Source organism: Etheostoma cragini, chromosome 15, assembly GCF_013103735.1.
Source record: "Etheostoma cragini isolate CJK2018 chromosome 15, CSU_Ecrag_1.0, whole genome shotgun sequence".
Classification (NCBI taxonomy): domain Eukaryota; kingdom Metazoa; phylum Chordata; class Actinopteri; order Perciformes; family Percidae; genus Etheostoma; species Etheostoma cragini.
This window is the reverse complement of record NC_048421.1, coordinates 17,678,083-17,705,017: the sequence shown is the minus strand read 5'-3', so window position 1 is coordinate 17,705,017 and position 26,935 is coordinate 17,678,083. Positions and strand designations below refer to the sequence as shown.

At 40.8% G+C, this 26,935-nt stretch overlaps 1 protein-coding gene and 1 long non-coding RNA gene across 2 annotated transcripts; one reads left to right on the top strand and one right to left on the bottom strand.

Moving 5' to 3' along the window:
* LOC117958763 (myosin phosphatase Rho-interacting protein-like) lies at window positions 1-26,833 on the top strand. Its single transcript, XM_034895385.1, has 22 exons — window positions 1-260; window positions 2,664-2,741; window positions 2,857-2,922; window positions 3,254-3,405; window positions 3,504-3,588; window positions 5,981-6,158; window positions 9,152-9,323; window positions 11,623-11,737; window positions 17,498-17,596; window positions 18,239-18,295; window positions 18,396-18,464; window positions 18,558-18,647; window positions 19,105-19,214; window positions 20,161-20,671; window positions 20,793-20,885; window positions 20,975-23,212; window positions 24,708-24,855; window positions 25,159-25,276; window positions 25,401-25,560; window positions 25,826-25,927; window positions 26,235-26,321; window positions 26,403-26,833. Exons 1-22 carry the CDS (start codon window positions 135-137, stop codon window positions 26,541-26,543), a joined length of 4,995 nt encoding a protein of 1,664 aa, XP_034751276.1. The 5' UTR covers window positions 1-134; the 3' UTR covers window positions 26,544-26,833.
* LOC117958770 lies at window positions 10,472-18,327 on the bottom strand. The gene is made up of 3 exons (XR_004659781.1): window positions 18,315-18,327; window positions 17,016-17,020; window positions 10,472-10,586 (listed from the first exon to the last, which is right to left on the bottom strand). It is a non-coding gene; the product is annotated as an uncharacterized LOC117958770 (long non-coding RNA).
* Window positions 26,834-26,935: the final 102 nt, after the last annotated feature.

The window sequence follows — 26,935 nt, the reverse complement described above, 5'->3', positions numbered from 1 at the left end:
TCCATGACGACAGAGACACAAGCTCCGTGTTTGACAGATGTTCGTGTTCGGGATCAGCCGCTTCATTCAAAGCCGAGTACCGGAGGAGGGAGAACGGACTGTGTTTGGATTACTCACCGGCAAAGGACTGAAACATGTCGGGAGACAAGGCAACGAGCCCCTGTAACAAATTCCAAGCCAACATTTTTAACAAAAGTAAATGTCAAAACTGCTTCAAGTCCCGAGAGCTGCATCTGTTGACCGACCATGACATGGAGCAGGTAGCGTTGACGTTTAACTTTTGTTCATGTGTTAATATGACTGTTAGTACATTTTAAGAGTGAATTGTGTTCTTCAGGGATTTGTCCTGAAATTATTAATAGAAAAAAATACATTTTTTTTACACTAAAAAAACACCTTTGTGAAATTTCGACGTAACGCTAGTGGTCAGCTCCTGTTTTGTTATTAGGATCCTGAAGTGACCGGATGTTAACGTTGTTATGTTGACGGATGTTAGCTAGCTAGCTAGCTAGCTAGTTTTCTTAACGGTAGAATAAGGTATTGTAAATCCAGCGTTGTTTTGAAGTCAAACAAATATAAAACGTCAACATGTAAAAAAAGAAAAAAGTTAATACAAAAAATTAATAAAAATAGCTTAATTTTTTGGTTAAGTTAAAGATTGACAGAAATGCAGGGGAGGTCAGGTGTGTTTGTTTTTCTACATTTCAATTTTTATTTTTTTAAATACAAAATAACTGAATTAAATAGTTGCTAATGAAAATTCTGGAGTGCACAGTGTGTCATAAAGGGACAAAAATCGTGTCTCAGTTTATTAGGGATTCATTATTGCACTTAATAGTGTCACTATTAATTGTCATTTTCTTCTCCATTATAGCAAAGGATAAAAAAAAACTTAAATGTGTCATACAAGTAAAACCTTTTAATAGAAAATGTAATTGCTGTCAATTTTTTCCATCGAAGTTGGGAAGTTTTGTGAAACATATGTAAAAACAATACAAACATTTGCTAATCTTTTTCCGAGCTATATTCAATTGAATACACTACAAATACAAGATACTTAATGTTCAAACTTGTAAACTGTATTGTGGTTGTTTTTTTGTTGCAAATGTTCACTCATTTTGAATTTGATGCCTATTTAGGCCTGTACGTTTACGCAACGTCCCAACTTCATTCGAATTGGGGTTTTGTAGAAAGGTTAGCTTTTTACTGGATATATGACAAAACAATGGATCAAATGTCTGAAGTATACATCCACATTTCTCAATCCACATGTTGGTGAAACATTTCGGCGGAACGGACTTCCAATTATTTGGTGCTCACCAAAAGTGCCAACGAACCAGCTCCCCGCCTCTGAAAAGCGTCTTCCTGTAGGTCTGTCACGTGGAGGGGATGTAAAGAGACGATCATGACGGCTTCCTGCATGCCTCACAATGTTAAAATATGTTCTTACTCCCTGTCCCCCTGCCTGGTTTCACTGTGCCCTGTAATTTCAGCGCTATAGCTCAACCTGCGAACACTACACATGGTATTAAGTTACTGTGCTCACAGAGAAAACAAGCTTCTTTTTTTAACATAGAGTAAAATATGACATACTGTGTGCATATTGCTTTGATAGAAAAGTCTACAGTTAGCAATATTACAGCACGACAGCTTGTAGAGCTGGAACAAGAAGGTGATAAATCGATGAGTCAACTAAAAACAATAATGAAATAATGATTAGTCGCAGCCCAGATTGCTGAGCGTGATGATACTTTATTTTGCCACCCAAAGAGATTTGGTCCCACCTGAAAAGAAATGTTTTTTTGTTTTTTGTTTTATTTAAGATTTAAGGTGTCTGGGATCAACAGTGGGGAGGGATTGAAAAGTTTGCCACAAAGGTGTTCTGCCACATAAATTAGAAAGGGGGCTTGGCTTTTAGCGCTTAAATGTAGTTAAAAACAGTTTTGCAAGTGTTGGATGTCGGAGGAAATAAAACGCGGAGTAGATTCCAGTTTGCATAATCGAGTTCTAATGAACATTTTAATGCAGTATGTCTCTGGGCAGCAAGTACCAATTATTTTCATTGGTGATTAATCTAAAGGTATTTTACACGTCATAAAATAGTATAAAAGGAAATGTCTCACAGTTTCGGTTACCTAACGGGACAGGGACGTCCACAAATGTTTTGTTTTTACAGCTTGGCTGATACTGATATCAGTACGTGATGTTTTAAAACATCTTTTTTTCAGAAAAACACATACCATAATAAACAATTTGATACAGATCCCTTAGATATACGGTATATTTATAGATATATTTTTTCTTTTTGGGAGAAATGTGACCAAGAGACTGTACATACCAAGCAGAACATTTTACAGGAAAGTTATTAATTTGCCAATGGACAAACTATGTGAATGTGAAATGAACTCAAAACGTATCTTGTTGCGTCGATTATGACATGCTATGAACTAATATCTGCAGATGTTTCAACTTGGGCGATTTATTAGTAGTAAAAAAACACTATAACAATCAATGGATTATATAAACAGATGCTAATTCAATTGACTAATCCATCAATCGACAAATTATTTTAGCTCTACACACCAGTCAGGTGATCCCAGCCAGTGCTTCGACACCTTAGAGGCGATCCGAATGCTAACTCCACTTTCCCCCGGGACTTGCAGGCAAAACCCATCTATGCAGGCTGGCTGTGTTTGGCTCCTGAGGGGACAGACTTTGACAATCCGATGCAGAGGTCAAGGGTAAGACATGATCCAAACTGAGCTGAAATACACACCTTTATTTTCTAGTTCTTTATTGTGATCCCCTAAGAAAAATGGTGCTGTGGTGATTTGATTGGGTGTGTCTTAATGTCAGAAATGGCAGCGGCGCTTCTTTATCCTGTACGAAGACGGCAGCCTGAGCTTCGCCCTGGACGAACTGGTAACTGCTCTGACACAAATATACACAAGGCAGCAGTGTACTACAAACCCTGTTCCGCACATCTGCATTTACAGTGATGTTGTGATCAAGCAGGCATCTTTAGGCCAGATGTTGCGTGCAGAACCACAGCAGATGATTTAGGCTTAGTCTTTCCTCTAATGCACACATCCCCCCTTCTCTCTGTGATCCCCTCAAATCTCTTTCATTGCACACTTAACACCACAAACTACTCTCTGTTGAACTGTCAGTCATCTGCGTTCTGGTGCTCAGTCCTTTCAGTAAGCCAGATTCCGTAACTAGCTATCCAACCTCTCCTCTGATTCCCCTCCAGCCGAGCACTTTGCCACAGGGGACGGTGAACATGAATCTGTGTGCAGACGTCACTGATGCAGAGCCAAGGACAGGACAGAGAAATGCACTCTGCATCGCCACGCCGGAGCAGGAAATATTCATTCGTGGTGACAATAAAGAGATCATTAATGGGTTGGTATAAAACCGTAGAGAAATTACAGGAGCGGTAAGTAATAAGGTTTCCCTGTAACTGATGCAAAGTCTCGGCTGGTTCTGTCTTTGTTTCCCAGGTGGAGTGAACAGCTTGTGGTCTATCTACAGACCAACAAGCAAAGTCAGAAGAAAAAACGCAAAGTGGAACCTATTACCTCGCAGGTAGGAAAGCAAACGTCCATCATATGCTTCGGTACATTTGAGCACACAGCTGTAGGGCAAAATTATTACTCGGCAATCTATCAGTCTGATTGCTATTGAATTCAAAATAGATAATCATTGTCCTCAGAGGATGAATCTCGATGTTTTTGGCGACACCTAACCTTGCATCTTGGATCACCAATATTTTTACATTTCACAGTGAGGGGAACATTCCATGGCTATCCATACAATAGTTGTTGAGACATTTCACCCCCAAACTAAATAAGTCAGAAGATTACCAAAATCAGTAGGATTCATTCCCTGGCACCACAAATGTCTGTTTAAAATTACATTGCATTCCATTAGTGGTGGAAGAAGTATAGTACTAATATCACAATGTAAATACTGTGTTACAAGTAAAAGTCCTGCATTGCAAATGCTACTTAAAAGGGTCTCTAAGCGATGTTGGGTGACGTTACTTGTTGTTGATTTTCAAAGTATTTTCAAACAAAACAAGGCTAGTTCGCCCCTCCTCCACCTCTCATCCCCTCTCCCTCCCTTCTGCGCACTAAGCCCCCACCCCCAACCCCCAAACCACCAACCCCCAAATCCTTCTTGTCGGTTATTGGCTGGAACGCTGGAACACTGAATGCTTCCTGGTGCAGGTTGGCCAGTTTATTTTTGTTGCCGTTTGTAGACCCTGGGCTGTCTGCAGAGACCGCGTTTTTTTACAGTGTGTTCTGGGGACAGACAGCTCACGGATAGTGAGGAGATGTTTTTTACAGTGTGTTCTGGGGACAGACAGCTCACACATAGTGAGGAGATGTTTTTTACAGTGTGTTCTGGGGACAGACAGCTCACGGATAGTGAGGAGATGTTTTTTACAGTGTGTTCTGGGGTGAGACAGCTCACGGATAGTGAGGAGATGTTTTTTTACAGTGTGTTCTGGGGACAGACAGCTCACACATAGTGAGGAGATGTTTTTTACAGTGTGTTCTGGGGACAGACAGCTCACGGATAGTGAGGAGATGTTTTTTACAGTTTGTTCTGGGGTGAGACAGCTCACGGATAGTGAGGAGATGTTTTTTACAGTGTGTTCTGGGGAGAGACAGCTCACGGATAGTGAGGAGATGTTTTTTACAGTGTGTTCTGGGGACAGACAGCTCATAGATAGTGAGGAGATGTTTGCTGTATGTGTCAACAAATGGTATAGCCTAAAACACGTGTGGCATTGCTTAGAGCACTTTTAGAACCAGTGACAGTGGACAGACATGAAAGGGGGAGAGAGATGGGGGGTGGTGACACGCAGCAGAGGGCCTCAGGCCAGACTCGAACCCGGCCCGCTGCAGGACCCAGCCAACACGGGGCGCACGCACCCACTGGGTGAGCCAAAGGCCGCCCCGCTTAGAGCACCTTTAAGTAAAAGCATTAAGTATCATCAGGAAAATGTACTAACACATATTACAAATTAAAGTACTCAATGCAGACAAATCCTCACATTTTAGAAACTGGAAACAATCCAAAACAGTTAAACAGTAAATTAACTAAGTGTTTACTCGGCCCATCATTTCAGACGAACCTCTAGCCCTACTGTATATATTGTTAGGTAATTTAATTTATAATAAACCATTTTAGAAACTACATGTGTTTTGCGTGCAAAACTCTTAATGTGTAAAGTAACTAGTAACCAAAGCGGTCAGATTAATGTAAAGGAGTCAAAAGTACAATATTTCTCTCTGAAATGTTGTACAGTAGAAGTAGAAAGTGGCATGAAAAGAAAAGACTCAAGTAAAGTACAAGTACCTCAACATTTGGACTTGAGAACGGTACTTGAGGGGCGGACTCTAAGTCACCCAGCAAGAACTGTGCGGGAGCGTTGGCTCCGTGAAGGCTGAGTCCCGCGAAGGCCCGGGTTCGAAAGAGGAGCTGTGGCCCTTTGCTGCGTGTCATCCCCCCATCTCTCTCCCCCCTTCATGTCTATCCACTATAATAAAGGGAAATGCCCCTGAAGAAAACTTTTTTTGGGCTTTCAACAAGCTTTTAATAACAACCTTATAATCTAGTTGACAGATTGCCATGAAATTAGCACATTTATAAAATAAAAAGGATGGATATAAATAGGATTAATCATTTTGGTTTTAGTGAACTTATGTCCTGTGCCTCAGGGCCAAACAGACAGAAAGTTGTTCAGCATCAATTTTTAATTATGTAGAATTTTTATCAAGGAGGGCTTTCTCATACGATTTATAAACTCAACAATGAATCAGTTAATGGAGGACTGAATCAAGATAATGGAAAACAAAAAGGAGTTGTAGCCAATCTTAGTAGTATGTTATTATTGTTTATGGTCTCTGTTAAAAAAAATAAAAACACGTTACTGAACAATCATTTTGTTTTTCTAACAAAACATCAGGAACCCAGTCCAGCAAAAATGGCTGCAACTGAACAAAGTTTTCCATCATCTGAGAATGCTGCAGAGTCCGGCTGTGGTCGGTGGCAGGAAGACCAGCAGGTCAGGGGACCGGGTAAAACCCCCATGTGGACTGTCCCAGACTCCGATCCCCCGGGCCCCCCGGAGAAGACCCCTGCAGGTGCAACAGAATCAAAACATACACTCACATAACCCAGGCTTTCATGTCCGTCAGCCTATCATAGCCACTTCCTGTCCTCTCTCTCTCTCTCTCTCTCTCTCTCTCTCTCTCTCTCTCTCTCTCTGTCCTAACATCCTGCAGATGTTCTCACACTTCCAGCTTTTTATTTATACATTTCATTTAACCCTTGTTTAACCAGGAATGTTGACACAGTACCGACTTGTAATCATGGGAACGGGCTGGAGGAGTTTTAGCAGGAAGTTACACAACAGACTGACAGACAGAAACACACTGTGAGATGTGCATGAAAACGTGTGTCTCTAACCCTCAGGCACCATAAAAGCCAAACATATCCATTAAAGACCTCTTAAACATGGCCTAATGGGCTTGATGATTAGCACAGGACAGGTATTCCTCCTTACTGGAGCTTTGTGCTGTGACAAAGTGGACAGCAGCACCCATCTGGCGTCAGACTTATTGCGGGGTCTGGAAAGGTCCTGTAATAAAGGTCTGGGTTAACTCCTGCTGACAGGGCCTATAGGCTGCTTCATTAGAGAGATGGGGGTTATATATGAGGGACCCTCTGAGAGCCAAACAGGGAGGCTGTCTATGAAATATGCTCTGTCAGGGTTCCCTCTTGTCATAGGATTCCTGGACCATCATTGAATAGTCAAGTTTTTTTTAGCAGTTCTGAATGAAGAAATAAAATAGCTCACCCTTTTAAATACGCAACAAATGCAGACACATAGAGTCAAATATTTAAGTCATGGATCTACTCTGAGTTATATCTGGAAACTGGTGAAAAGTGATGGAATTAGTGGCTGATTATGTGAAATATTTTAACTTAACACTCCTGTTGTCAAATTTGACCCTTTTTTTTGAAGGTTTTTAGATCAGAATTCAAGTTTCTTTTAACCAAATAAAAACTAAACAAAAAAACGTGGATTGTTCCATATAATGCTCTTCACAAGTAAAATAAATGATCAGTTTACAACTTTTTTTGAATTTTATTTTTTTTATTTTATTTTATAGCATTTGAAAAATAATTTACTAAAAACAAATATATTTTGCAAAAGGGACAAAAATGTTGGAAAAAACTTGGATAAAAGTGACCAAAACGTCGGTAAAGATGACCGTTAGTGAGACCGAAAAGTTTTACCCAGAAAAACGGGAGGACAATACATGGGTTAAACATCGTTAACATTTCCCATAAACTGTAAAACTGCTATATTAACGATGGATTAAATGTGTCAAACATAGTGACAGAACCCAAAGAAAATGATCACCCAACTCTACTGTTTTACAGTGTTTTAGCGTCTTTCAGCTCATTGTTTGGTTTTTCAGCACATTAACTCTATTGAAATAGAACAGCTGTTTTCAGGGAAACCACTCTGATAAACCCAATGTACACTACTTGCTCAGCGGCTAACAGCAGACAGACATGGTTAGCAACTAGATTGTGAACATAGTGGAGCATTCAGCAGCTAAAAAGACAGATAATTCCCTCAGGAGATGGTAGAGACCAAAAAAGGAGTGGAAAAGAGAGAGAATATTGGGCTTACATTCTCCAGTTGGACAAAAACAAAAACACTACTCCTAATGAATGCCCCCAGTGGCCAAAACTCCCAAAATTAAGTCAGTTCTACTGCATATGTGTAAAAAGTAGGATAAAGCCTTTAGTGTCTCCAGAGTGAACTGTGCGCAGTCTGTTAATTGTATTCAAGAAAGTAAAGGCACTTTAGTAAAGGTACTTTATTGTCACATACACATGTTGCAAAATTCATTCTCACCCATTTCACCCATCCCTCAAAGGAGCAGTGGGCAGCCATTTACAGAGCCTTGATCAAGGGCACTGACTGGAGAACCTAGTTCTGTATTTTATTTGGGGGGGGGGACAGGAGCCACCATGCCGCACCAAGTGATGTTACTTGAGTCAGCATCATTTGGGGCTGGGGACGAGAAAAGTTTAAAAATGAAAAAAAATCTGGAAGATTGGAGTTAGAGAGAAGGGAGCTTCCAGACCTCCGTAGCCTGGTCATCTCTTCTCTAGGTTAGTGACTGGACTCAAGCTGTCAAAGGTTGACTGGCATTCTGGGTAATGTAGGCGGAATGTGTGGAAAAGACGATATCTCCGTTTCTGCTGTACAGACTACAGCTAACTTTTAAACTGTCCATAGTGACTCCAACTGTGTTTTAGGTGTGCAATAAACTGGTGGAGTATTCTTCTAAATAGATTAGTTTGTAACTTCAGGTTCAGCTTCCTTTATCTCAAGCAGTTTCCTAAAAAGTATTAGATAAAAAACCTAAATACCAAAAACGTTAAGGTTGTTACTATATATATACTGTATATGTATATGTGTATATATATATATATATATATATATATATATATATATATACAGTATAAACCTTAACTCTAACTAACTAATATTTATATATATATACAGTATAAACCCTAACTTTAACTAACTCATATATACTGTATGTATATATATTGTTTTGCTGGTCATCTCCTTTTCTCCTGTCCAGTTCATCTGTCCGTTTCGTTGATTTTTATTCATGATTAAGTCATTTCGTCTTTTCTTTGTTTGTGTGTGAGTGTAGCCAAAATGAAAATGATTAATTAGCTTTTATTTGGAACCAAAACTGTGGTTTTGTCAGCGTTACCATAGCCATTCTTTTGAAAAATTGAACTACTTCATAGCACTCAGTATTTTATCTTATTATCCAGAAAATCCAGATGAGCTGCTTCTTTTAACTTGTTGGTAATTTACTGAGAAAAGTCCTCACAAAGTGAAATGTTAAGAGAAAAACCTCAGAGTCGCTGGCCTCAGTGTGAACCCTGACACAGTGTTTAAACACACACAAAAACAATGATTTCCTCTAGCTCTTTGGCTGCTGGCTGTTTAAAGTGTGGAATTGCAACAAACTGCGTCCCTGCCTTCAGTATAATTAACAGCCTCAAACCCTTTTGTGTTGTTTTCTATATCCAGGCAACACATCTAGCTACCTGTGCCCGGTCCCTGCTGGCAGTTTAAGTGGCCCAGTTGGCTCCTTGGACTTGGTGAGAAGTGGATGCATCGCCCCCGGCAGTTACAACCAGCCGGCTGAGTCAAACAACATCCAGACATCAGCAAACAACAAGAATCAGAGCCAGAATAAAAGGTTAGAAATTAATCTAGGGGAAGATTTCCAGCCAAATTTGATAATAATGTGTGTATATATGTCTTCTATATGTTGTGTTTGGCAGCAGTCTGGTGTTTATTTTCTTATGTATTCTGTTGGTAACAGCCATTTAGATTGCCTTGGCAGAGGAAAATGGGGTAAATGTGCAAGCAATTAGCACAAAGGACATCCAATGCTTCTCTGCTCCCCCCCCCAGCATAAAGCCAAACAGCCATCACACACCGCTAAACACCAGATCAAAGGCTCACTCTCTACCCCTCCATTAGAGATCTGACTGCTGCATTTTTAAATTTAGCTTAAAGAAACCCTCCCAGTTAGTGCCCCAGCAGCATGTAAACTGGTCACGTGAGGAGAATACATCTCATTTCTTCACTCATTGCCTTTTTGGGAAACAAAAACAGAAAATGCTTACTGCCCCCCAAATAAGGCCAGAAATTCCAAAACTCTGGTGTAATTAGATATCTTCGGCATTGTTTCTCAGGACCTTAATACTGACTGTCTGCCTGCCTGTCAGAGGAAGTAGACTTCAGCTGAAAGCCCAGTTTTAGGGCAAGAAGTTCTCTGAGCCCACCAGATGCAGAGCGGGCACTAAAACATCAGGCTCAAGAAAATGTTACAGTTAGTCCATATGATCATGTACTGACAGAGTTACACGGTGATGTAGCGGTTTATGCTATGTTAAATTATCTGAAAATAGGATGTTAAAGGTTATGTCAAGATTCATTGGGGTCAAAGAAAACTAAAAACTGCCATCATTGTTATTTGATAATATTGCTACATTAATGCCTGTTTTTGGACAACTATTGGATTGATTGCTGTGAAATTTGGTTCAGACCTCTGTATGAAAATGCTAGTGGTCATGTAAGTCTTCTACTAGTGCAATCATCAGGTCAAAATTTTACTTTGTGCATCAATTGGTTAATAACCAAATACATGCAAAACTAGTCTATTTCCACAACGTTCCATTTTCGGGTTTGCTCTGGTGCCGCCGGAAATTCCGCCGGATGTCCGTCACCTTCCGCTTTCTTTGTGTTGGCATTCTAAACTCAGGTTGATTTCTGGGGACTATGGTTAACTGCTCCTCAGATCTCTGCAGGGTAAATCCAGACAGCTAGCTAGACTATCTGTCCAATCTGAGTTTTCTGTTACATGACTAAAACAACCTTTATACGTACACACGTTCCACCAAAACAAGTTCCTTCCTGAGGCTGTTTTGCAGCGACACCATGGCTCCATCCGGTGCTAATTAGCAAATGTTAGCATGCTAACACGCTAAACTAAGATGGTGAACATTATATCTGTTGCGCAATTCTTTTGTTATTGCTTTCATTTCTCTTGCTGTCTCGGTTAACCTACTGATCATTTGTTTTCCAATTAAATGATATTAATTTACTCTATAAAATGTCAAAAATAATCACAAATACCAACCAATAAGTTACCAGTGCATAAATTGATATATTAAAACAACTACAGGGAAGAAAGGGTAGAAAGGGGTAGGAGTAAATAAGTTTTACTTCTGCCGTCTCCTTTAACTTGAAGTTTTTAAGTACCGGAAATAATGGAGTTTTATTTTTGTTGTTTAATAGTTTTCTTATTACTATTTTTCTAATGTTTTATCTTTATTTACATGTTCAAAATAAGCATATCAATCAATCAATCAAATTAATTTGCCAAACCAGTGATATAAAAAACTTTTTTACATTACAATCAAAGAGAGAAAACTTTTAAGAGGTATAACCGGCACATCTTTGGGTATTTTTATGTGGTTACAAATCCCACTAAATAAGAATAATGTATATCTTACTGTCATCCTTTTGGCATCAACTTTCTATCGGCACAAATCACCACAACCCAACTTTTAAGTGACAACTCTGCTTTTCATCACAGTTGTGTATACATTATATCAGGTTACTGTGGTGTATTCTCTGCTTCTACACAATATACACCAGTTGGAAGGATGTCAGCTCTTATTCATTCTAAACAGCAACGATAACAGTGGTGACAACTCTGAACAGCAACAATGTTGTGAGTGCTGTTAGGAGTGATACCTCTTGACAGCAACAATAACAGTGGTGAGACCCAGAGAAAGATCTGGTGTCCTCTGGGCTCTTCTCTGCTGCGTGGGTGCTGTTTGGAGTCTATTATCAAGCTGTCATCCTCAGGGATCACGCTGATGGAAATTATGTCAAAACCCACCTGTGTGTAAGCGAGGTCAGGGAAGCAACACATGCAGTTACTTTTTTTGTTTGTTCACTAATTAATTGTTGATGGTTTCCAGCCATGGCAGATCAACAGAGAGGATGCTGGGATCGGAGGCCACCGAGAAAGAGCAGGAAGTGGAGACAGCCGTTTCCAGAAGGGGCAGAAGAGAAGCTCGCACCAACAAGAGAGAGGTAACCACACAATTACACGTTTGATATGACAGTGTACCTCTGCCACTACTGTACTGTAAACAGGTCGAACCATCTATCAATTTTTAGTTTTGTTTCACACATACAAATGACATGTAATTAATATAAAATACATGTGAGGGTGTGGTAGAAACCTGTAATGGCATATATAAAAAGAAAAACACACCCAAAGGACATGCCAAAGGTAAAATGTAAACATACAAAATCACAAGTGCATTTTAAGAATCGGTGTTCAAAAGTTTCATATAAAACAAGTGTAGAATTATATTTAAGATTAAAGAAAGCAAAAATGCAGAAAAAAAGACATTTTCTCACTGTCCAAGGCACTGGGAGTTCTAGCTGAATCTGAGGCTAGAAACCTCTCTACATATATATTACTACATATATACATATTTACTATACATATTTAGAAGATGCAACAGAGGAGGGAGGGCGGCAATGGAATGTAGGCCACTGTAAAGCAATAAATCTCTGTCATGTACAACGCTGTTTTTCTTTAGGCGCTTATCAGGCTAATGCTATGTGTGAGAGGCACTAAAATGGGTTACAGATAGCCAGTTTTCTGCTATTAAATACAGAAAAGCCAGACATTAGGATACATTCTTAATAGCTACATTTTGGCGGCCCCCCAATATATTGAAAAAACACTGTCCTCGGAGTCTTGCTTATTTCGTCAGAGAATCCGACAGAACCGAACTTTCAGATCTTGAACAGAAAGGAAATGTGTTTTGTTGGAAAAATCCTGTGCCAACAAGAACCAATGTGATGGAGTTCCACTTTAAGACCCATAAAAGAAACCCTTCTCCTTTTGATTACAATCACCAAATTTGGACCTGCGTGATTTATTTTGGACAGCGACCTTATGTAATCCCTCCAGCGTGTTCTGGGTCCGTCACAGGGTCTCCTCCCAGTTGGACGTGCCCAAAATACCTTGAGCGTTAGTCATCCACGAGGCGTGTTTTGTTTAACGACACACAGTAATACTTTTAAATCACCAAAGCAACACATTTGTATAATTTCTGCAAGTTTCTGCATGCTTCTTTATTCATGTCTTCAGTGTAAAAGAACACCAATTTATGTCATCCAGTGTATGTTAAAGGAACAGTTCAACATTTTGGGAAATATTGGTTTTCTTGCTTAGAGTTAAATAAGACGATCAACATCCCTCTCACGTCTGTACGGGACAGTACATGAAGCCACAGACAACACTTTGTTTTAGTTAGCAGTGGCTGATCAGATAGGTATGTTTGGACAATGGGCCACCGGAGATAGAGGGGTACCAATAAGACGTCACATTATTATGATTATCTTTATTACGTTTTTACAATAGAAACATTGATATCCCTTATGAAATGACTATTATTGTAACAATGTAGAATAGTGTGCTCATGGCATATTGTTTGAATGTGAGTAAGAAAATTGGTTTTCAGGGCCTTTAACATGAACATCAAACAGTTAAAAAGCCATTTTCTGACTGCGGTTGTTTGCTACTATTTGATAGTTATAACCCTAAAGAGAACTGGTTGATTAATCTCAAGGTGGGTCTGTCATGATTAAGACCAGTCATTGTATCCAGCTGGGCTCAGGCTGTACTGGGCTTGGCTGTGGGCTGGTTTGAGCATGATCCACACAACCAGTTGTTACTCAGAGAAAAACTCCACTCTACCGATGGACCTCTGACCTGATCAAACACTGCGGACGGCTGGACAAAGTCAGCTAACTGTCTGTCTGTGTGTAGACACGAGACCTGATTCAGTAAAGTCTTCTGTGTCGTAACAGCCCTCATCTAGGTCATGTTGAAGCGCTGAAAAGAAGGTGCTGAGAGTTTGGCATGAAACGCGTGGACGAGTCGATCCTGCCGTGTCAGGGCTTGTGTTTCCTCCAAGCATGTGTGAGAGTGGGTGCATGTGTCAGCAGGTGGGAGAGAGCCAGTGATTCATTCAGAGCTGCATTTTGCTAGTGAACAGAACTGGTTGTGATGCCCTGAAGGCATTCTGCCTGCCTCTTTTTGTGTGTGTGTGTGTGTGTGTGTGTGTGTAATAATCTGGGAGACGGCATTCCCCCTACAGACTTTTTCCAGGGATTCCTCTGAACTAAAACAAGATACAGTGTAATGTCAGGAACTTTCAAAGACTCTTTAGAAGAATCTCAAAAACCAGAATTATTGGAATTCTGTGTTTACTGAACCTGATGAACTCAAAAAGGCATGCCTCCTTTCCAAGTGCACATCTGTTTGTGAATGATAGTCACTGTGTATTGTCAGGCCAGAAACTAGTGATTAAAGAGGTGAGTAGATGTTTCGGAGACGGGTGTCTGTCTCTGTGTGTGACACTATCAACAGGACACATCCATGAAGCACAAACAGTCAACATGAAGCAAGATTACCAGTTCAGCCAGGTTTAGTTCAGTAAATCAGGCTTATTTTCAGGAAGTTCTGTATCAGGAAGCAGGCTTTTGCACTACCCTCATTCCCACTAATACCTAAAGTCTTTTTGCACTATTACTTGCATACCGTCGCTGTGAAGTCAAAACCTTGTGTGTCCTGAACAGTTTTTTTTTTTTCCAGGAAAGGAAAAAGGCTAATTTGAACCTCAGACAAAGTCAGGCGAAATTGCCTCTTCACTGTTTCAATATTTGTAAAACCCATGGACAAACGTAAAGAGTGACCAATAGCTTTGTCTTATGGAAAAAAAAAGATGTAAATATGACAATAAATAAAGAGATATGAGGTTTCTGCCCAGCAGCAACAATATTACAATTTATATTTCACATACTTCATGTTTATTCTCTGTGCATACAGTACGTAAATGTATGTCTTCCTTGTAAATGCAATTTAGTTTTCATTTTTATTTCTTGCTTAAATAATAATAATAAATTAATATAAATGAAAATAAATTTAATTCATATAGCACTTTTCAAGCACTCAAAGTCGCATAGTGCTACTTTTATATACTTTGTGCAATTTCATTGTTTTGTTTCTATGCTAATTTATTTATTTGAATTAGATTTTTTTGGTTGTAGAAGGGACAAAAAATGCTGCATTTCTTATGAACGTTGAACCTTGATTAGAGGGTTAATCTGCAATCTTTGGACTTAACTCAGTATACGTTCAGAGAACAAAATCACTGTCATGAACAACGCAAACGAGAACTTTAGACTGCACGTTGTAAGTTAACAGCGAGTTCACACCCTCTCAAAAGTAAAGATGTACTCAGCTCAGCTGGACTCTGTTAGCTCTGTTTGTTGCTGTGTTTGTTGTAATAATGACATTGAGGGTTCAAATCGCACGAGAACAATGTAAACTCTCTCTGTATAATTAGGTATGTAGACTTAAAGTACAGTAAAATTAATTAAATTACAAGCCTATTTCTCTCTATCATGGATTTTTTTACTTGGTTTACACATGTGTGTACATATGGTGACAATATTTGCTCCCTCTTTAAATGTTAATAAAAATAAGATACATTAGAATAAACAAAAAAGTATTTCAGATTCTAATCATGCAATTAGGTGCATCACATGTCAACATGCAACATACACTTTACATGTAAAGATGAACCTTTGGGGAATAACTGTGCATTACTATAACTTTACATCTGAAGCATTTAAAGGCTATTTTTCTATTGTTTATTTCTAAAGAAACACGACAATGTAAAAGGTTCCATTACCTTGTAGCTCACGTTACGGCTCCGTAGCAGTTTTGGTTAAAATAAGCTAACAATTGTGTCATAACCATGCGACTTGTTGTCACATAGTAGAGGAATTACCAAACAGTACAGGTTGAGCTCGCAGACAGTTTCGACTTACATTAGCTGTTTAAGTTTAATTACTAAAGTTAACAAGCATTTTAGTTAGCGATAATTAGCCTGTGTCTATGTTATTGCCTAACAAATACCTACGCTCTCTGCTGATTGGGAACGATTGAGATTTCTCTTGGCACAGACTAAACCATGTAAACCTAGTTTTTTATAAACCTATTTTCCCAAAACACCATATTTGTATTGTCCTGCACATTCCTGCAGCTCCTCTTTTCACCATGTGTGTTGAGCTCTCTGTTTTAGCTACAGAGTGAGGCATCCCACTTCTATTCCATCTTTGTAAGGAGTCACGGATGTGCAGTAGCTAGGTAAGCACTGCTAGCCAGTCCGAAACAGAGTATGAGGACTTGCCACGCAAGCAGCTAGGCAAGCATTATAACATGTGTTACAAAATGACACACATTTGTCATTAAGCTAAAGGCTGGATTACAATAGAGCTGTTAGGCGCAGTTTGTGAACAGGGTTTCTGTTGGATATGGTAAGTTGCTTAAGGGGGTGGGCTTTGGGCTTTTTCACTTTGTTAATCTACAACATGCACAAAAAGATGTATAACACAATAAAGGCAAGGGAAAAAGCCAAAAAGCATAATACGAGCACTTAAATATCATCTGCTCGTTGGCCACAAACATAAGTTGTATCTTTACATGTCTGTTTTCTTCACAGTGTATTATTGTGATCAGTGCTTGATCGTTGAGGTCTGTGTTTCAGATAAGGAAATAAAAATAAACCAGGCCTTGACTTCAGCTCTGAGTGGGCTTTTATAAAACAGTTCTGCGTACACAGTTGACAAATTATGGTTTAGTTCGATAGGCTCACAGTAAAACCTGCTTTCCTGAGCCACCTTCATGAAACAACCCCTCCATGGTCAAAGCTCATGTAGAAAACAACTGTAAAAGTATGATCACAGAACATTTATTTTGACCCAGATGGTCATCACTGTGGCAGCTGTTAATCTTTGATTAAACAGACAGGCTCATTCCAGAGGATTTGCCCTTTAAATACACCCAGCAGCACATTTTATCCCATGTGAGGATTTATGTGTCTTTGGGTGCGTTTGTTTTGGTAGCCAGGAGAAGGTCAAAAGAGCTTGTCTGGAGTTCATTCAGGCCTCAGAGTTGAGATTCCCAAGACAGCCTCCTCCTCCTTCTCCTCCTCCCCCACTCTCCCCCCTCCAGCTTAAGGAGGCTTCTTCACCAAACAGAGGACAGGCTCTGTCTGCAGCGGTCAGCCATTGTTTGGGAAGAAAAAAAAGAAAGACCACTGCAGCCCAGAGCACTGTGTTCCTTCATGTGTTGTTTCCTTGGATAGTTTTCAATTTAAATGTCAGGAAAAGAAAAACACAAAGAATGTTCTGTAATGATCAAAGTGGTCATTTTTTCCCTGTTGTAATGTGGTTATATAAGAGGGAAGAATGGATCTGTTCAAGTGTAAAAAAAGCATACCCTTGCTTTATTTAATTCTGTGTAATTCAGACTTGAAAGACATACATGCAGCTCTATCCGCCAGTATGAAACCTGATCAGAAGAAGCACGCTTGGATCTCGCTCAGTGTTTCTGGATTTGTAGCATAATATTTTTAAACAAAAACTCAATCAAGTATCAGGCATTATATTGTGTCTAAAACCATCCAGTCATCCATGTGCAGTTCAGTGGGGATGTGAGTAAGAGTTTAACAGGCGGTGGAAAAGCCAGTTGGGCTCCCCGCGGTGCTCTACAGCAGGCCTAATCCTTACAGCTGACTTCTGTGCCAAGGATCCAGACTATCGGTTACTCTGCTTGATGGAATGCAGGCGGCACATACAAACTGCCACCGTCCTGATTTAGAAAACACCTCACGTCTGCAGATAAAAACACAAACAAATGTTAGTGATGAAAGAAGTCATCACCACAAAGCTACCATTTAATTTTTTTTTGCCTTCCAACAGAAGCTCCAGTCATGTGGAGACATAGCCCAGCTCACTGCCCCCCCGCCGCAGAGAAGAGCCAGGTCTCTGGACCGTAGGACGTCCGACACCATCATGCCAGTGAGTCACCAACCAGATTGTTTTTTTTTACAACAATTAAAATACTTAATTTCTTTTATGTGTGGCTGTTATCTGGATCAGGGGAGGTAGCAGTGACACGTAACCCTTTGACCTACAGTGTGAATAAAAAATAAAAAGTATGGCCAGTATTGTGACCCCTAGAGACCAAACAGCTCCTTACACTCCATGTCAGTATTTCATATCCCTTTCCAAAACTGTATCTGCACCACTGTTGGAGGCAGTATTCAGACCCTTAACTAAAGTACTAATACCACACAGTATATTGGCTTGGGAACCGGATGGCCGCCTATTCAAGTTCCCACACGAAACAAGTATGCAGTGTGGGCTGGTAGCTGGAGCGGTGCCAGTTTGCCTCCTGGCCACTTATGATTGACCCCTTAAGCAAGGCACCGAACCCCCAACTGCTCGGGGGGGGGACTTTCAATGGGCAGCCTCCTCCCTCTAACATCTCATTAAAATGCACATGTTGACCAACAGTGCATGTGTGTGTTTTGGGCGTGAAAACATTTAATCAATTTAAAAAATATAATCCTATTCTTCATAAATAGTTCATTTACACACACGTCTTTTTACTGTTAGGAACACTATAGCAACAATATTAACACTGTGTTTTCTTTACAGCCAGATTTATTAAACTTTAAAAAAGGCTGGATGGTCAAATTGGATGAAAGTGAGCAGGTAAACCATTTAAACCAACTGATTGTTTTAAATGCTTCCCTTTTGATTCTGTTTAACAACTTCTTGATCATTGGTTTGTTTGCCTTTTGGTTCCCTCTAGTGGAAGAAATATTGGTTTGTGTTGTCGACTTACAGCCTGAGGTACTACAAGGACTCAACCGCTGAGGAGGTATTTTGATTTCAATTTATATAAATGATTTACAAAAGAAATACAAATTGTTTTATTTAAGACGTCAAATGCATTTTGCTTTTCTTCCCTCAGGCTTCGGATCTTGAAGGAGATATCGACCTGACAACGTGTCATAATGTGTCGGAGTATCAGGTGCAGAGGAACTACGGCTTTCAGATCCATGTAAGAAAACAGTTTCCACACTAAACAGACAAAACTATATAATTTGCATTAACATGAAGTTAAAGCAACACTTTTTCGCTTTGGTACCACTACATGTTGGAAGCAGAAGTGTCCATTACCGCTATTATAATGTCTCAGTATGTCTCAGTTGAACTACAGATCCACTACCCGATCTGGCTAACTTGCATAGTGCGGTTCTAGCTGGTAGAGAGAATGCAGAAGTGGCAACTCGCACCCTGTTACGAGTTGATAAACCACTGAAACAATTTTAGAAATATTGTTTTAAGGTATATTGTTTTGGTGCAAGTTTGCCAGACCGGGTAGCAGATCTGTAGTTCGAATGAGACATAAGAATATTGGTAATGGAAACGATAATGGACAATTCCGCTTCCAACCTGTAGGGGGACCATAGCAGAAAGGTTCTTTAGTGTTGCTTTAAGTTAAATGTTTTTCTTAGACCCTAGAGGGTGTCTACACATTGTCGGCCATGACTTCAGGGATACGCAAGAACTGGATCCAGGCTCTGATGAAAAACGTCCGTCCAGCCATCGCCCCTGATGTAGCCAGGTAAAGTCAAATTACAATGCTCTTGTGTGATAGTGTGTCAATATTTAAATAAAACCAGTTGTATGAAATAATGTTGGTGGGACATTTCATTCGACCCACAGGCCTTGTTTTAGGATTTAGAAACATGATGTGTCTATATTAGGGCTGCAAACAATAACTATTTTCAGTATTGATTAATTTGTCTGTTTAGTCTATAAAAAATATTTGAAAAATAATACAAAACAAACAAAACAAAAGGCTGACATCTTCAAATAACTTGTTTTGTCCGACCATCAGTCCAAATCCCAAAGACATTTAATCTACTGTGATATATGGTGAAGTTTTATAGCATGATTTATCTCATATTCCTACTTCCATCCTACCTTCTGAACTATATCAATGTAAATAGTATTAGGATTTACAATCTTTGTTCCCAGGATCTTTTTCTTCTGTCTGTTCCAAAGGTTAGAACCGAGCTGGGGGGGAAAGGCGTTTAAGTTAGCTGGTTCCTTTACATGGAACACCTTACAGAAATCCATGAAACTTAATGAGCACTTAATGAGCTTAAAAGCGACATTGGTTGTTGATTGAGTTGGAGGCAGCCACATCTGGCTGCAAATGTTTTGTGTTTGTGTTTAGGATTGTGGTTGTCATTGAGGGATTTGCTGTTTCAGTTGTTTTATGTTTTTAGTGTGTTTGTGCATTTTGTCTGTATGTCTGTATGTGTGTATTGTTGAAATGCTGCCTGTCTGGGCCAGGGCACTCTTGGAAAAGAGATTTTTTTTATCTCACTGAGTCTCTTTCTGGTTAAATAAAGGTAAATAAATAAATAATATAAAACACTGAAAAACAGAAAATCACCACATTTTAAACATTAATTGGTTATCGAAATGTTTGACTGTTACTTGCCTAAATAAATATACAAATTATTTAATCTTCCTTTACATTGTGCTATTTCTATGTACAGTTTACCTGGCCTCCACGTTCCCTGCAGCCCACCTGAAGCTCTCCCCAAACCAGATGTGACTCAAGACTCTCTCCCCGCCGACGTCTCCACAGAGCGAGACTCTCACCCCAAACACAAGAGTGTGATGGAGAGACGGCGGGAGGGACGCCACAAAACCTTCGACTGGGCCGAGTTCAGGCCTCCGAACACACTGTCTCAGGATCCTCAAAGGACTAAAGCTCTGTGCTCACTGGAGCTAGGCGACCTGGAGAGGAGGACGAGGAGGGAGGAGAGGAGGAGGAGGTACGAGAGCATGCTGGGCTTCCCTCTGGGTTGGGAGGGGATTGGAGTGAAAGAAGCAGATGTCAGAGCACTGAGTCCCAAATCACAGCAGAAAGTGGAAGAAGAGATTGAAAAGTGTTGGAAGCAGGTGGAGAAGACGGTGTTCAAATCGGAAAGAAGAGTCCCGCTGTTTACTGAAGCCAAAGACTCTGTGCAGATTGAGAAGACGCTGGAGGGCTACAGGAAGGCGGTGAGTGCTTTAATATGGGTTCATCTAAAACCAATGTTCTCACATATAATTGAATATTGTTCTGGAGCTGTAGATTTGGGATGCAAGAAGCTTTTATATAGTAACTGGTTGTCTATTGAAGGTGGAGGATCTAAAGGCTCAGCTGGCAGAGTCGGAGCGTTGCAGACTGGAGCTGGAGCCTCAGCTGAGTACAGCAGGATTTTATCAGCAGCAGGTCTGCCAGAGGTTGCACTTTAGCTACTTGCTTTTCTCAATTCTTGATACTTGTGGGTTTGCTAATGCTTCTGTTTGTTTTTTTTAAAGCTGGACCATCCTCTAACTTCTGAAGCTGATTTCTGCCCATCAAACACAAATGAAAAGCCATTAAACAGCAGCGCACAGACCCTGAGGGATGCATGCAAAGAAACTACAGAGCCCTGGGTCAACATTATCAGCATGCAGCAGCAGCTCAGCTCGGAACCGCCTCAGACGCCCAGTATTTGGCTGCAGGACTCAGAGGGCAACTTCCAAGAACTGGGGGATTTACATCCTAAAACAGAAGACACACCTTTATTATTATCACCTGCATCAGACAGCCAACATTTATTTCCTCAGAATGACGGACAAGCTGTAGATTTGGACGTTGCAACAATTAACCACAAGAATCGGCTGGACAGAGACGACTGTGACCAGGTTCCCAACTCAGAAACACAAATAAATAATAGGGACTATAGTTCATTCATTCTGGAGTTGCCTGCAGAGGGAGATGCCGACCTGCCGAGCTACTGTGAGGAGCAGCATTTACCTCCAGAACAGGAAATGGTAAGGAGGCTTTCCCAAGAGGTGGAGCAGCTCACAAGCCAGAACGAGGCTTTGAACCAGCGCAACCAGGAGATGCTAAACCAACTGACTGAGGCCGACCGCGAGATAGAGAGGCTAAAAGAGGAGCTCAGCAGCAGGTACACTGAACCCCATCACCTCCCTGAAGTGGAACAGCTGGCACAAACGAGGGTAGAACATCTGGAGAGGGAGCTGAGCTCCAGAGATCAGCAGCTCCTTGAGGCCAAGACCTTGATCACCTCCCTGGAGGAGAACATGAGGCAGATGGAGGAGCTGATGCAGATGGAGGCGCTGCTGCAGCTGAACGTCACAACAGAAACAGAAGAAACAGAAGAGGAGGATAAGGAATACCTGCTCCAATGTTCCAAAGCCACGCTGCCGGGGCTACAGAGACAGCTTGACCAATCAGAACTGACCTACAGGAAGCTCGGGACGCAGACCGCAGATCTGAAGGAGGATGAGAAACGTTGCTGTCAACCAGCTGCAGAGGGGCAGGCTGCCCTCAGGGCGCTGAATCAAGAGTTGGACAAGAGGATGTTGGAAGATGGAGATTGCAACGGATGTGTTTCTGGTGAAGAAAGGATCCGACAAGTGATAGACGGGATGGTCCTGAGGTTGAAAGCTTTGGAGAAATTGTTGGAGGTGATTGACGGGTTGGATTTTGGTTTGAGAAAGGAGGACGAGAGGAAGCCCACAGCGGAGAGTCAGTTGAAGTGGGAGGAAGAGTTTTGGAGTTTGCTGCTCAACAAACTGAAGGTCAATCCCTCCGAGCTTAATGAGGAGAAACATGTAGAATGGCTTCTTAGTGAGGTGACAGAACGTATGTTGGTGGAGACACAAATGTTGCTTTTAGGGCATCGTTTACTTTCTGAGACATGCGCAGATGAAGGGAAGGAAGGTTTGAAAAACCTGGATGTTGTTTGGAATTTTGCAAGTGAGACTGAAACCAAAAAGACAGATGAAAGAAGGACTTCTGATTTGAATCACCAGCTGTGTGGGATGGAGCACTTCAGAGGCATCACGCAGGTGAAAATCTCTTCGCTGAACCATCTCGCCTCCTCTCTCGACACCTCAGCCCACGACAAACTCCAGTGTATGGCTGACTTTCACTTTTCTGAGCATCCCATGTCTGGTTTCATTCACTTTGCCGCAACTGAAGCGTTGCACTGCTGTCATTTTAGCAGGCTTCAGTCAAAATACGAGAGGCAACTCGAGGAAGCCAAACAGAAGCTGCTCACTTCTTCTCTTGGCTGCTGCAATTGTGTGGACCTGATGGAAGAAAACCGGGAGCTGAGAGAAAGATTGTCACTTGTAGAAGAACAGCAGTCGTCGTCATTGGGCAGTAAGTTGAACACTTGTTGCCAGACAGAAGAGACTTACCCACAGGACACAGATGTTGAGTTACAGGTAGCAGGTGAAAGTATTGCAGGTGGAATTGGTGAGGAAGCGGAGATGGTTGAGTGCCTTGAAATCGCACTGTCGTGTGTTGAATGTCAGTCGGGGATCCAGGAGATAGCAAATGAAAACGCTGAGAAAAGTATGGCATCCCACAAGGAAACAGATCCTTTGGGCATGGAGACGGAGCAAGTTGTAGTGCTGAGAAGAAGAGTGGAAGAGCTGGAAGAGCAGCTGGCCGTCATGGCCGAGGAGGTGAAAGAAGAGCTTGATGGGAAAATGAGTTCTGTTCAGACGCAACATGAGAAGGAGATGGAAAAGCTGAAGGTAATAAGAGCTGGAGCGGTTTACATAGACAGTATTTTAAGATTACAGATGCCCACAGTTGAAACTTGTATAAAATCTAGAGCTGCAAAGATTAATCAATTAGTTGTCAACTTTTAAATTATTGGCCAACTATTTCGATATTAGTTTAGTTGGTTTGAGTAATTTTTTAAACAAAAGTAAAGAATTCATTTAATAAGCTGATTCAAGCTTGTTAAATGTAAATTTGTTCTAGTTTCTTCTCTGCTCTGTGACAGTAAACTGAATATCTTTGAGTTGTGGATATAAGAAGACATTTGAAGACGTCATCTTGGGTGTGGGAAACACTGACTCATCATCTTCTGAAGTTATATTGGACCAATCAACTAATTAATTGATTAGTCTAGAAAATATTCAACAGATTAGTCAACAATGAAAATAATCATTGCAATTGCAGACCTTTAACTGTCTTTACATTTAACAATCCTTGTGCTAGACAAAATGTATAAATTAAAAGGGGATGTCCACCAATTTGAAACATTTTTTTCAAATGCAGGCATGTTCATATGAACATGAGAGGTGATTTAGGTGAGAGGGCATGTAGGAGAGAGGTGATGTAGGTGAGAGTGGATATAAGGCGATGTAGGTGAGAGGTTATATAGGTGAGAGGTAATGTAGGTGAGAGGGGATGTAGGTAAGAAGTGATGTACGTAGGTGAGAGTGGATGTAAGGTGATGTAGGTGAGAGGTGATATAGGTGAGAGGTAATGTAGGTGAGAGGGGATGTAGGTAAGAAGTGATGTATGTAGGTGAGAGTGGATGTAAGGTAATGTAGGTGAGAGGTGATAGTGGAAGTAGGTGATGGGTGATGTAGATGAGAGGGGATGTGGTGAGAGGGGATGTACGTGAGAGGGGATGTACGTTGGTGAGAGTGGATGTAGGTGATCGGTGATGTAGATAAGAGGGGATGTAGGAGAGAGGTGATGTAGGTGAGAGGGGACGTAGGTGAGGGGATGTAGGAGAGAGGTGATGTGGGTGATAGGGGACGTAGGAGAGAGGAAATGTAGGTGAGAGGGGAGGTAGGTGAAGGTGGATTTAGGTGAGAGGGTATGTAGGTGAGGGGATGTAGCAGAGAGGTGATGTAGGTGAGAGGGGATGTAGGTGAGAGGGGATGTAGATGAGAGGGGATGTAGATGAGATGTGAAGCAGGTGAAAGGTGATGTAGGTGAGATGTGAAGCGGGTGAAAGGTGATGTAGATGAAAGGTAATGGGGTTTTTATTGAATGGGGAAAACAATACTTTTTAAACTATCCTTTTAACTAATTTGCTTCCATTATAACAGAAAGGGATGACAATTCCTGACATCTGATATCTGATTTTAATTGAGAGAAACCAAAACAACATTAGTCCGACATAGCAAACTCATATTCTAATTATTATCTAGTATAGTTATTAATAACATTTAAATTATAAAGACATGGGACAAAGAAAGTTATAAATAAGTGACTTGTGTCTTCCAGGCCACGTGTGAGCACAGCTTCGCCTCCATGGAGCAGTCTTACCTAAAGATTGTGGAGGAGCTGCAGCGTCGACACCAACAGGAAGTTGAGCGTCTCCTGGAGGAGAGAGACAGACTGCTGGAGGAGGAGACCATTGCTACGGCAACCGGTGAGGAGACACTCTCATTTAAAAAAATATGGTTTACCTTGCCATCAGACAGCCATTTTCAACAGGGAACTGTTATATCCATCCATGCTCTCTTTAAAGCCAAACTTCTACTATACACAAGCATGGTATTTATTAGTTGGTATATATTCAGAAATGTAATAAACAATTTAGTGTCCTTCTGCCTTGGTTATGTTTATAACGTTTTTAAATGTGGCCTGGGTAGCTTCAACAAAACAAACTTTAATATTCAGCATAAAATCCTTCATTGATCTCATGACACCCTCTTAATTTCACCTTTCTCAGCAATCAAAGCAGTCAAGAACGCTCACCAGCTGGAGCTGGAGAGGGAGGGGCAAAAGAGATGTCAGTCAGAGAACAGCACAGGAAACACACACCTGCAGGACATATTCAGACAACACAGGTACGTCTTGTATGTAGGACTCGTTATCCAGACAAACCTCATCTGTGAGCACATTTAGAACTAGTTTTCTCCAACATGTAATGGAGAGTAGATGTTTATGTTGAATATCTGTTTGCTTTTGTAGTGAGGAGCTGTGCTCGTACCAGCGGGAGCTCGAGGTTTTGTCCCAGCAGTTCTCTCTGAAGTGTTTGGAGAACGTACACCTTGTCCAGGCTCTGGATGCTGAGAGGAAGGCTTTGTGTCAGTGTCAGCAGGAAAACCAAGACCTGAGGAACAGAAACCAGGTGAGAGCCCTGATACTTTCTTTTTAATACATCCTTTACGTGTTCCTCTACACAGTTAAAACCCACAGAGATCCAGGGTGTGAAAACTACTGTTCCTTAATTTAAACCCCTTATATGTAGGATTTTATATATTTATGCACTATGTTTCAAATTATTGTGAAGGTTTTTGTTTGTAGAAAATGAGAATGATGTATATTCAAAAAGGTTTTGTCAGTAATAAGTACGAAGCCTCATTGTTGTATTGTTTCTGACCTTTTTCTTCCAGGAGTTGAGCGGTCACCTCGCAGCAGAGATCACCAGACTTTGTTCTCTGGCGAAGCAGGACGCCCTGCCACACAGTCCGGGAATGGATGTGTATGAAATGGAGGTACGTCTTCTCTTCATTCACTCTTGGGTGAAGGTAGAGAAAGGTTACAATACAGTTCAAATAGAAATGAGAGGGAACTGAAAAGCAGGCCCTCCGGCCCGTAATAATATCCGCAAACACGAGCTGTACCGCGAATAGTAGAGATTCACGGCCCCTAATAAAGTAAATCTGAACATCTGAATGGGAGGTTGGGTGAAGTACTAAATACTAACAACCCTCTCAATATGTGCAAATGTGTCACTTTAGTGTGAAGGAGTTTGAAACTTTGTAAACTACGTAGCTGATTATTTTTTCTTTTTCTTGTCAGATTACCCTGCGAGTGAAGGAGTCTGAGGTGCAGTGTCTGAAGCAGGAGATCAAATCTCTGAGGGACGACCTGCAGTCAGCGCTTCGGGTGAGAGTCTCACATGTACAACAGATCCAATAGTAACTCAATCAAATACCAGAAGTGAACCTGATGTCTGTCACATTCCAGGACAAGAGGAACGCCACAAAGAAGTACAAAGACATGTACACCGAGCTGAGCATCACGAGGGCCAAAACAGAAAGAGAGATTGACGAGCTGAGAGAGAACCTGAGGCTGGCCCGTCACACTCTGGACCTGACTTCACCCTGAAATTGTCTATTTTCACAATAGCAGCATTACATTTGTCTTCACTGTAACATGTAGTGTATTTACTGTAGCTTTATCCGCAAGAAAAGTATTTAAATCAAACACAAAGTATTATTTAATAAATCTAGGAACTCTTATACACAATCTCACTTCTAACTCCTTTTAAATTTTTGGTTTTACATATGTTTATATTGTCTGTTTATTGTGTATTGACACTGAGTTTGTCATTTACAGTAATTTCTACTGCAATAGTGCTGGTGAACTGCAAGTTCCTTTTTAATATTTCCCAAATAGTATCATTAAAAAGGGGTTATGTTGTGTGTTACGTATATATTTCTTTTTTTTTCTGTAAAGCCATTGTGTTATGGTAACACTTCTGACACACTGTATGTATG